Genomic DNA, 11,718 nt, shown 5'->3' with positions numbered 1-11,718 from the left:
GGGTCCCGCCCCGCTCCGCCCCGCGCGTCATCCCGGCTACCCGCCGGATTGGGCGCCGCGGCTCCCTCGGCCTATCCAGGATGGCGGCGCCCAGCGGAGCGGCGAGCTGCGAGGACTTCGCCGAGTTCCAGGTAACCCGCGCGGGGCGGGCGGGGACGAGCCGGGCCGGGCCGGGCCGGGCGCTGCCGCCGCCGCTCCGTCCCGCGCCCCGCGCGCTCCCGCCGCTCCCCGGCGGGCGGCCCCGCGGGAGCGCGCGCCCCGTGCGCGAGGTCACCCCGCTGCTGGCGGCCGGCGGGATGCGGCGGGAAGGGAGCGGGGTCCGGCCTTCCCCCTCCACTTCCCTCCGGCAGGAGCGGGGCCGGACCCCTCCCCTTCCCCGCAGGTGCCTTTCTCGGGACGGAGCGCTCGCGGCGCAGAAGCCACGCGGGCGGCGGGAGCTCCGCGGGCGCCTCCGCGGCGGTCAAGGGAGCGTGGGGTGCCACCCGTGTCTTCGGCGGTGCGAGCCGGGCCCAGGCCGGCGGGGCCGTGGGAACCGGCCTGTGTCTCGAACACGGAATCCCAGAATATCCTGAGTAGCTAGGGACCCTCAGGAATCACCGAGTCCAGCTCCTGGCCCTGCACAGGACACCCCAAGGGGCACACCGTGTGCCTGAGAGTGTCCAAACACATCTTGAACTCCGTCGGGCTTGCTCCTGTGACCACTGCCCTGAGGAGCCTGTTCCACTGCTCTGCCACTCTGTGTGAAAAACTTTCCTTGAGATCCAACCTAAACCTCCCCCAGCTCATCTTCACGGCCCCCAGAATGGTGGGGGGGTTTTATTCAAAGTTTGCTGTTTTGGTGCAGGTTTGGTCCCAGTTTCCTGTGTGGAAGTGGGGTCGGGGACTTAGGCACAGGCTCTTCAGCCTGTCCATGCTGCCTGCAGGGCCAGGGGACTTCAGGGGGCATCAGTTACTCACCCCTGCTCTGGCTTTTGCTGCCAAGGAAACTCCGTGGTTTGCAGCACATACTCCTGCATGAGGGATTGCTCCTTCGGTGTGCTTCTAACTCTTTGTAAGGATTCCTATTTAGTTTCTATTAAAATACTTAACTATGCAAATTTTTCTGTAGCAGGCTTTTCTGAGAGATATAACCGAGTATCTCTCTCTCTTTTTTAATACAGGAGCTGCTCAGGGTGATGAGGACAATCGATGATAGAATTGTTCATGAATTAAACACTACAATTCCAACAGCTTCCTTTGTGGGGAAAGTTGATCCTGGCCAGACGTGTAAAGAGCTGTACGAGTCTGTGAGTGTGCACGCCTTCCACTTTCAGCTCCCTTCCTGCTGCTTTGTCGTGTGCAGTGGCCAGTAAAGCATCCTCAGTGTCTGAGGAAAACACTGCCTTGGTAGATCCTGCTTTGTGTATTCCTAACTGTCCTGCTCAGCATCTCCACACACTGCTTCAGTTTAAAACCATGCAGGGCAGTTCTTTGTTTGGTAATACTGATCCTTCGAGGATCTTTTTAAAAGAGTGCTTGCTTTTTCTGCTGCTCTGCAAGACTTCTCATGTTTACCTTTGACTTCTGATCAACTTGGTAAAAGCAAGAATGACAGGATAGTCTAAGTTGAGAGTAGCTGCTGCTCAAAGCCGTGTTGTTTCCCACGTGTGGATTATGAATTCAAAGGGATTTCTGTAGGCACAGCAATACTATGACTTTAGAAAGTGTCTATTTAAACTTATAATTAGGAGTTTTTTATTCTCTGATGAGTCACTGTGACTTTCTTTTTCTTCCCACTTAGCTGATGGATGCTCACACCAATAGAGAAAGAATCATCAAAAACTGCATCTCTCAGACTTCCGCTGTAGTGAAAACTCTCAAAGAAGAGAGGGAAAAGGCCCATGAAGATGCAGCATTATTAAAGCAACTCAGGAAAGAGCAGACAAAGGTGAGTGGTGGAGCCTTTGAGAGATCACTTATAGAGGAAAAAGTGGATATCTTTCCCAAACGGAAAGACCAGTGTGATGGAGAGAACCTGAAGTGGATCCTGAGTCAAGCAGTCTTTTCCAAGGTTCTTGTTGGGTCTTGTGAGAAGTATTTTTCCCAAGGCCTCAAGGCAGAGAGCTGCTTTTATCCTGCAACTGGAGCATTTCCTGAGATTCTTTTACATGAATGCTGTAGAAAAACACACATTCCTTCCTGTGATGGATTCTAACCTTCACTGACTGACACCACTGAGGCACAGCTTAACTTTTCCTGTTCACTACAAGATGCTCCCAGGCAACCTTGAATTCCACTTACACAACCTTTTTGCTGGTTGGTATTTCTTGGATTAATATTTGGAGTACCTTGTGATGAGAGAGAGACTTCTGGGTTTGCATACGGAATTCTAATGTGCAAATGCCCTCTCAGCCTTCTGGCCTGTGGGTGGGAAGTACTTTAACAGAGGTGACCAGAGGGATTGAGTATCAGAAGTGGAGAAAGGAACCCCATTGAAATTCTCTCCTCACTTCCAGGGTCCCTTTTGTAAGGAAAAGGATACTGAGAGAACCATGTGGCAGATGAGCAGTTTTATTCTTAAAGCCTCACTTATTGAACAAGCATGGATATTAGCTTGGAATGCTTAGTATTTTCTACAAATTTTGTTAGCACAGGCAGTTCCTTAAATAATTTAGTTACTGAGCCCGAAATCTCTTACTGAAAACACTGAGAGGATCACAATGAAAGTGTTTAATGATAGGAGGTGGCTTTAAATGTTAAAAGCAATTCATGATTTAGACACAGGTCAGAAATTTTTATTAGATCATGTCAGTCAGATTTGTACTTGGACCTTATGAGGTGTGATCCCATGCTTTTTTGGTTTTTTTTTTATTTTTCTTTTTTTTTTTTTTTTTTTTTTTTTTTTTTGTTTGTTTGGTTTGGTTGGTTTTTTTTTTTTTTGGCTCTCCGAAACACAGAGAGTTGTGTTTTTATTACATGTCAGAAAAACTATCTTGACAGAACACATCCTAGTTTTAAGAGTGGGAATTTCAAATATCTATACACTTGTTTGCAATACAGATCTCTTTTCCCTTGTTCTGTGTGTTTCTCTCATCCTGCTAGTTGTACAACTTGGAGGACTTCATGCATAATTATTACTTCTGGGTTACTGAATGAGAAAACTGGAGGGGTAGTTTCTTTGAACTACTAAAGATCTTCTGAGTATTTATTTTATAGAGACTTATCCTGGTCATCCAGTCACTCTGAATGCTGGGTTGTTATTTCAAACAGATTGAAGTCCTGCTGAGTTGGGGAAAGTGCATCCAACAGCTGTAGCAACTCTGTGTCCCTGGATATCTTACTTGGAGGGTTTTTAGTGGAATTGCTCTCTTGGCTTGCATCTGTTTACCAGGCTTCTAATTGGAACCACGTATTGAAAATGGATAAACTCTGACCCTTTGTCTGTTCTGTTAAAGACTCCAACAAGAATACATCCTAAATTTGGGCAAAATGGCAGATGGTTCTTAAATCTCTTCAGGACCAAATTACCCAAACACAACCGTCACACGTGCCCCGCAGGGTTTCTAATAGGTGTGAAACAAAGAGATTCTTATCCTTCTCAGTGGTCAAGTGAGTGCTCAAGAACTGTGTATTGGTAGTTCTTGCCAGAGCTTTTGCATCTGTGTAGAGCTGATTTGTCCTGCAGTGATGACATTAAATTAACTGGTTCAGACAGCACAAACAACACATGATCAGACTGCAAACCCTTTTTTAGTCAGTGCACTTAGTAGATGGCAAATGAAGCAGAGAGGGTCTGTTCATACCTTAGTTTTAAATCCAGAATCCTAGCTGGATTCCTAGCTTTGCTGCCAGCTTCATATGACTCTAATGTGGCAACTCAAGGCTGCAGAGCTAACCCCAGCCCTGGCATTCCCTTTGCTCAGTGCTTGCATTAGGTGCAGTTATTTGTGCCTGTGAAGCCATCAGTGTTAATCAGTTAATTGCTAGCAAATCTTGATGGGCATTATTTAGGAATAGAGCATGAGTCATCAGGATCTACTGCCAGGCTTGCTTTCTGAGTCTGGCTGACTGGAAGGGACAGGCTCCCAGGGTGATTATACATCGTGCCCTTTGGTTTGCACCATCAGAGGAGGTGTGCACCTGGTGCTGGGGTTGGGAGCTGGAAAGTTGCATTGGTAGTAAATACTGAAGGCTGCAGGGAGGCCTGTTTGACAATAACCCTTTTATCTGTTATTTTCTGCAGTTGAAATTGATGCAGTCGGAGCTCAATGTTGAAGAAGTGGTAAACGACAGAAGCTGGAAGGTACTCAGTCATTTAATGATGATGTTCTGTCCCAACAGACAGTCCTGCACTGGAGGTGTGGGACTGGTGCCTTGTGAAGTAGGTTAACTGGAAATAGATGAGGGCACTGCTGGGGGAAATGCTTCAAGTCAGTAATTTTCCCAGTTCTGGATGCAGAGATCAAAGCTTTTCAGTTGCACTGCTAAGGGAAGAAAAGCATCTAGTTTAGCATGGAGGAAGGACTGTGGATTATTCCCTGTGTCCCTTTCTCCCCCTTGCCAGTGGCTGAACACTTGTAGGCTTTTCTGTGGTGACTTCTCTGAAAAGCTTTTCAGGGCCTCTAACAATGTCCAAGAGAAGGGTCTTTCACATTTGCCTGTGTCTGGTGCTGATCACAACTCTGAGCAGAGCCCAGGGGAGGGTGAGGCTGTAGAAGTTGAACCTTTTCCTGATGGAGTTTCTTCAGGCCTAAACAGACACTCCCTGGTGCAAAGGGCAGCCTTGCCGTTGCTCTCCTGTGTCAGCAGAGGGTGCAGATCTCCCTCTGGATTGATGGCCCTGAAGTCTATCTGGTGATTTTAGCACTGAGCTTAGGTTCTGAGCTGGCTGTATTGTGTCACTGCAGCATTTCACATCTGGCATCCTTTTCTGGTTTGATGTAGCTTCTCACAGCTTTCGGTACTGCAGAGAGAACCTCTTTCCCTCTCTAAATGCAAAAAGGATTTTTGCAAATAGCCATATTACTAGCTGCACCTTCCTTTTTAATCCCTACTTCATGATTTTAGTCCCCTAGATTGCGCCAGTGTAAAACCAATACAGCTTTATGTCTTGGTTGTTCATCTGTAACCTCAGTGCAGGCTGATGAAATGAGCATTTACACAGTTTTCTGCATATGCTTTGTCATCAATACACCTCTGTACTGTCCCAAAAAAGCTAAGCATGCACTTCTGTTTAATTTTAAACCCACTCAGATCTGATTAAGCAATGCCACAGCCTTAACAACAACATGCTGCAGGTCACCAGGGGCAAATATTTTACAGTGTCTGTGCTACAGGGGAACAGTCCCCACCCTACTCTTCATTCTGAAGCACTAAATTTAGTAATGATCCCAGAGACTTCTTGTAGCTTCATTAAGCTTTTATTGGTGACAGAACTGTAATTTTTCCTAAAGATGGAGAGTTTATAAACAGTGAGGGTATGCATGGTGCAGGGGTACTTTAGTCTGCTGGTGTATTCCTCAGCCAGTGTTCAGAGTGGGGCTTGGAGAGATAAATATTTCTGGGTTTTATCTCCAGCTCTGCTGTACTGTGCTCTGAATATACACATAAATTTCTCCTTTAGCTGCCTGTTAAAATGTCAATTAGAACCAGTCATGGTTGCAGACTGAATGCAATTTGTTACATGGAAGTGATTATTGGTGTGCAGGCTGGTGTTTCACTGTTGTAGACTTCTGATTGGGAAGTACACTTGTGTATTTCCATTAATCCTAAACAACTGAAAACTAATTGGAAAAATCTGATTAGGAAACAGATTTTTAAACACTGGCTGACTGTAGCAACAGTGGCATAGAGAAGATACTACTTTAGAGAAATGCATGTGGAATTTGGATGATACCAAACAAGGAATTGACTTTCAAACAAGACACTTGCATTAGTCTCTGTCCAGCACCTCCAGATTGGAGTTTATTGTTGGAGTGGTTTATACAAATACGTAAAAGCCAGCAAAATCAAACTTTTGCGTAGTAATATGCATATTAAGGTTTCTCAGCCATTGATTTTCCTGAAAAATGTCTGATAAATGAGAATAGCACTTCACAGGTAGACCAATGAAGTTAAATGGCCTGAGAAACACACTGAGACCTGTGAGCCGATGATTCTAAAAGTAGGAGGCAGTGTTAGTAAGAGTGCAGTGTTGATCTTCCTGCCACAGGTTCTGGAGTTACTGTTGAAGATACTTTGAAAGTTAGCATGATAGCAAGCAAGCTGGTGTGTTGTTTGATGCTAGAGACCCTTGCAGTGCTTTAGAGAGTATTTCCAGCACCCTTTTAGACATTATTCAATTAAAATGTCATTAACAGACAATGGACAAAAAATGGTGTGATTTGTTTATGAGTAAAATGTTTCTGAATTGGACTTCATGCTGTTGCTCTTAATTTCTACAGTTTCCTCCTATCACTGATCTCAAACCTTTTCCTCATCTGAACTTTTCCAGAGGTGTCCCTTCCATATAGTAACATAATGGCTGCACATTACTGTGTGTGAAAGAAACTGTATCACAGCTTTTGTTTTCTGCAGTATGAATCAGTTTGTAATACATGTCTATTTCTTTAAATAAATTAAATTTGAAAGGTAGTTGAAAATCGCTCCAAAATTGTTGAGAAGCAATGCTGTACCTAATGTGTGCTCCAGGCTTCACTTTTGCTAAAGTTGCCATAGGTTCTGAACTGTGAATAAGATCTGCTGTAGAAGATCTTTTTTTTTTTCAAGATAGAGCTTGAAACTGTGTATTTATATAAAGTGTTGGATAACTTCCCCAAAATGACAAGATCACTCACTTTGCACATAAAGCCATTGGGAAAGTTCATGAAACTTCATATCCTGATGATCACAGGCACTTGGGTCTGCCAAATCCCTGGACAGCTTGGCAAAACATGCTCTTGTGGGAATGCTGGTGGGACAACCAACAAACAGCCTGCCAGAGCCTCAGCTTGGTGTCAGGTGCTGCTTGTGTCGCTTTCAGGACTTGTGCTGGACAATTTTGGATAAAAACTGATAAATAACTGAATGGCTTACGAAGAGCACTTGCAACCTTGGTGGGAGCCAGTGTGTTTTGCTTTGGATTCAGACTGCCTTACTTTAAATAGTCACGTTTCTTGGCCCTCCTTAGGGCAGGCTGGCAGCAGTTCAAGCTAAATATACACGATCCTCAGTATCCAGTTCTGGAGGCTAAATTTTACCTAGAGAAGGTGCCAGAGGTGAGTGAGGCAGGAGTGCTGTGCCCTTTGCAGGGAGTGCTGGCAGCATTGGAACAGGCAGGCAGGTCACTGGAAGTTGTGCACGTGGCTTTCAGGAGCCCTTGCCCCTCTTCTTGGCTGTCACGCCAATGTAAAATGTTCCTGCTCAGGAAAGACAGGAATACAGCACCCAAATTTGAATGCCAGAGTGAACCTAATAGAACACGACCATTCAGGAGCCTTCCCATCATTATTTCCCTCCCTTTTAAAAAGCAAAAAGGCATCAGCATTTTTGATGGTAACAGCCTGCCAGGATTAAGAGTCTGCATTTTCTGAGGGAGAATACTTAGTGCTGTGCAGTCTCCCAACAGTCTCAGGCTGCAGACTTTGGATTTACTAAAGCCAGGAGTGAAGGTGGATGGAGATTGATGTCTTGGTAAGTGCCATTTATTGATACCTCAGAGCTGGGCAGCTTGAGATGGGTGCTACATGAAGAAGTAGTTGCCTGAACTGTCTGTGAAGTTCTGCTCATTTCCTGGATGGGGTTGATTCACTTTTGCTCTTTTATTTTGGTATCTCAGGTATTTAACGAGCGTTGCCGAATTCACTACAAGCCTCCGAAGAGTCAATGATGATGTGGGGTATTTTCCATCAAGGTGGTCCATAACTGTGAGAGCCAAACTGGAAAGAGACCTTGGGTGAGCTGAATTGGGACCCTCCAGAACCAGTAGAACCCAGTCTTGTTTTGTTTTGGACCTACTTAGCCGAATTCTCAAGCTTGAAATGATTCTCCTGTAATTAAGAGAAAACAACTCATCTTTTGTACAAAATATGTGAACAAATGAGTTTTATAGTATTAAAACAATTTTCAATCGGAATGCAAAACTGGCATCTTTCTTGAACTTCTACAGCTTCAGTGATCCCAGAGGGGAAGAAAGAGTAAAACCTATCCTGAGCAGGGAGGAGAAGGCTCTCCCTGAGCTGGTGCCTGCTAAAATATCAGTGAACATGGTCTTTTTGTGGAAATAATCTGCTGAAGTCTGCAAGGAAATAAAAATTGCAGAGTGATCAACAAGTGTAGTAGGTTCAGCATTTCTGAAAGAAGTGACCAGCCTTGTTCTGAACTGCTCAACATGAGCAGCAGTGGCTCAGAGCTGTGTATGGATACAGGTTTGCCATTGCTCCAGCAATGCTGACAGGCAGCATCTGTTGCTTGCTGCCCTTTGGTCTGTGTTTCCAAGTTCTGGAGTTTTCCTTTATATAGGGGATGTGGTGTCAATTAAAACCATTTTGGGTTGGAGCTGAAGATGTGTCTTATTTGGGAATGAGACTGTCCAGGGGCCCCTTTTTGTCCCTCCATCTGAATATTTAAGAGTAGTTCTAAAGGTGAGTTGTGTTTGAGCTGAGGAAACAGCTGTTCATACCTGATCCTGCTGATCCTGGCCATGGTGTTGTGTTTAGAAAGCTTGAATGCAGCACCCCAGCAGTAACACAGCATTTAAAGGCAGATGAATAGGAGGAAAGCTGAATTGCTGCAATTACACCTGTATATTTTACTTTTTATTTTGTATTTATTTCAGATAGGTTGACAGTCAAGTGACGAGGTCTGTGTGGTTATCAGCTGATATGATCTTAAGAACCACTGAACTCAAACAGAGCCCTAAAAATATAGGCCCTGTCTTGCAAACACTTTGGAATTCAGCAACAGCAATGAAATTACTGGATATACTCTCATATCCCTAAAGCTTTGCATGTATAGGGAGTGGGAAATGAAGGAATGTACCTGTGTTACTGAGAGCTGGCAAAGATCTGTGCAGCAGCATCTGTTTTGTAGTTGTTTGTGCAGTTAAGACTCAAACTGCTTGGAAGCCTTTTGTTTTTAGGCACCAGGGTCATTTCGTCTTACCTTTTTCCGAGAATGAGGTAGAAATATATTTTAAGTCTTTGAGGATGTAAATCCTAATGTTCCAACTTCATTTTCCCCCCTCTTTTTTTCTCAAAGTACTGCAACTGCTTTATGCAGAACTTTGAGTTGGAGCACTCATTCTTGAAGATTTCTTACTGTTTTTCTGCAACTCTGAAAGCAGAAAATGTGTTTCTTCTTCAGTTGTTAAATTCTTATAATTGTTTATCATCAAAGTGTAAATCAAATACTGCTCATCACTCTGGGCTGAATTGGCACTAATGAAATTTCAACAGGAGATGATGGTCAATTAATGAGATGTTGATAACAGTAAGTTTTGATTTCAAAGTTGGTACTTAATTATTGACCTCTAGGATAGGTGTCTAAAATATTTGTTCTCTCCAGGGCTTGGATCAACTGCAAGGACAAATTCTCCTTTTAAGCCAGTTCTACAATAGAAACTTCTACGAATGTGTATAGACTTGGATCAATAGTCTTGAAATAATAATTTTTTATTTCTGTATAAACTAGAGACTGTAATGAGAATTAATTGTTGTCTTCCTTTATCCATCCAGATGTTTGCTCAGCTGTTGTGGAAAGCTTCTTCACTTAAGCAGATGCTGTGATAAATGACCTGTGAAATGGATGTGATACACAGATTTTTTTTTTTTCCTTTTTTGCATTAGTTATGAGGAAACTATGTTAAAAAACCCCAAAACCCACAACCCCAAAAAATCAGCCCAACATTTAATTATTTTCAGTTTGAATATAAGGCCAAGCAAGTAGTCCTATACAAACCTGAGTATGGAAAACTGATACCATGAGAAGACTCCTGAATCCCTAGCATCCCTTCTTGGGGTGATTGCATACAGAGGGTTGCAGTAAGATGTTGAATTGCTTTATTTAGTTTGCTCTGAGCACAGAGGGTGTCTCTTCCAGTAGCCCACAGCAAATCAGGTGGCTCAGAGGCTGTTTAATGTTGCTGTTGAACTCGATGGAACACGAAGGTGAGTAAATGGAATTGCATGCCACACTTTGGGCGTGGGCCAGGAGGATGCGGCTCTGCTGGTTCCTGAGAACCTCAGAGCTGTGTGTGGAGCGGGATGTTTTGGAATGTGTGCAAGCGGCATCGGTGTGAGCTGTGTGCCACACTGAACACAGGCAGGTAAATTCTGTGGCTAGGGACCCCTGAGGATTCCGGGATGGTGTTTGTCCGGGATTGAACCTTGCTTCAGCATTACCATTGAGGTAGTTACAAAATTACTGGGCTGTTTGCTGTCATATGGGGGTCAAATAGTGGACCCTACAAACAGCAGAATTTCTTCCTTTCCCTGGTTTTAAGTTCTATTTCTGCAAGTAAAGGCATTTGAGCACAGCTGATGGCTGTGTCCAGAGTCCTGTGGGTGCCTTGCCTCTTCCACTGGGGCTTTCCCGTTGCTTTCAAGTGGTGAATAGAGGTGGGCAGATCCCGCATGCTTGGAAAGTCCTCTCAAGCTTGTGCATCTTTCCTTCTGTGAAATAGAAAAAGGTGTTGTTCTGTTTCTAGCATTCAGTGCTGTTGTCTTCTGCAGCCTGTAGGCATGAAAGACTGATGAAACAGGTAATTTCTTTATAGAATGTTTTTAACAGTAGATTTCAGTTGTCTTGAAGCAGACTGAGAGGAAGAGGCTCAGCATAGGCTGGGCCATGATAACTTTGTGCTGCTGAAGGTCAGGTTTCTGTTGATCCTTTTTTATGTATGATGTCAGAAATCTTTCAAAATCAGGATGGGTAGCAGGAGTGGAAACCTTTTTTGCAGACCAGCATGTTGAAAATCAAGGCTGTTGTTCCTGTGACAATGAGAACAGATCTTCAGCTGGTACGTGGAGGGCTGCTTTCCTCTAGAAGATCTTAAAGACATTCAGACCATGTGTCATGTCCAGCCACAATTACATGTCACTGTGAAACCAGAAGACTGACCTTACTGACTAGGCTTTCACAATCATTTCTACAGAGCTGACTTCATTCCTTGTTTAAAAATGACTAGTAAATACATAACCCTGGGGTTTGGATTTGGTGGAGGTTATTTTGTTTGCTTTTGTTGTACTGGTGTTTTTATCAACAATAGCTTGGCACTCTTAAAATTGCTTAAATAGGACCAGTGAGTAGTGGCCTGCCGATGGTAAAGATCTGTTTCTTCTGTGTTGGAATAGTACATGGTGCAAGATGCTACTCAGCTTCAAAGCTGTACAGAATGCCAGTGGTGGTTTCCCAGCAGAGATTCTCCAGGATAACAAGCAGCACAGTGACGTGAGAGGAAGCTGCCAGTTGTGCTGATGGAGAGTGTAGACTGGCCTGGTACGTGATACCAGCCACGTCTCAAACACTACAGGGTGCACAGTCACCATGCTGTGCAAGAGAGGATGTGCAGGCAGCTGTTCTTTTCAAGGCAGTGCTCCAAATCCTGGTTCATTACATCCAAAACTTAGTGTAGAGAGGGGTGGGTGGATGTGGAGGTTGCCCCAGATAAGGTTGATCAATTGCCTGTGGTCATCTTTGATCACAGGTCTGTGAAATGTCAGCACTTCAAAGTAGTTTCATTAAATACTTGTGCAGGATGAG

At 44.4% G+C, this 11,718-nt stretch overlaps 1 protein-coding gene across 3 annotated transcripts; it reads left to right on the top strand.

Annotated features, from left to right (window-relative positions):
- The first annotated feature begins 49 nt into the window (after positions 1-49).
- On the top strand, positions 50-8,092 carry MIX23 (mitochondrial matrix import factor 23). Of its 3 annotated transcripts, none has more exons than XM_053936611.1 (5): positions 50-131; positions 1,161-1,286; positions 1,781-1,927; positions 4,223-4,282; positions 7,796-8,092. In XM_053936611.1, the coding sequence occupies exons 1-5, from the start codon at positions 81-83 to the stop codon at positions 7,844-7,846; spliced, it is 435 nt and encodes a 144-aa protein (XP_053792586.1). In that variant the 5' UTR covers positions 50-80; the 3' UTR covers positions 7,847-8,092. The 3 variants fall into 3 exon arrangements, with proteins under 3 accessions (XP_053792586.1, XP_053792588.1, XP_053792587.1); XM_053936613.1 differs by lacking the exon at positions 50-131 and adding an exon at positions 317-382; XM_053936612.1 differs by lacking the exon at positions 50-131 and adding an exon at positions 394-1,051.
- Positions 8,093-11,718: the final 3,626 nt, after the last annotated feature.

Source organism: Vidua chalybeata, chromosome 2 (genome assembly GCF_026979565.1).
Source record: "Vidua chalybeata isolate OUT-0048 chromosome 2, bVidCha1 merged haplotype, whole genome shotgun sequence".
Classification (NCBI taxonomy): Eukaryota; Metazoa; Chordata; class Aves; order Passeriformes; family Viduidae; genus Vidua; species Vidua chalybeata.
The sequence above is the reverse complement of the archived record's forward strand: the minus strand, read 5'-3'. Positions and strand labels throughout refer to the sequence as shown.

Bases quoted from the DNA above. Each gene is read 5' to 3' on its own strand.
- MIX23 (XM_053936611.1), top strand. From the start codon at position 81: ATGGCGGCGCCCAGCGGAGCGGCGAGCTGCGAGGACTTCGCCGAGTTC. The intron at 1,287-1,780 runs GTGAGTGTGCAC...CTTCCCACTTAG, and splicing joins GTAAAGAGCTGTACGAGTCT to CTGATGGATGCTCACACCAA. The intron at 4,283-7,795 runs GTACTCAGTCAT...TTGGTATCTCAG, and splicing joins TAAACGACAGAAGCTGGAAG to GTATTTAACGAGCGTTGCCG.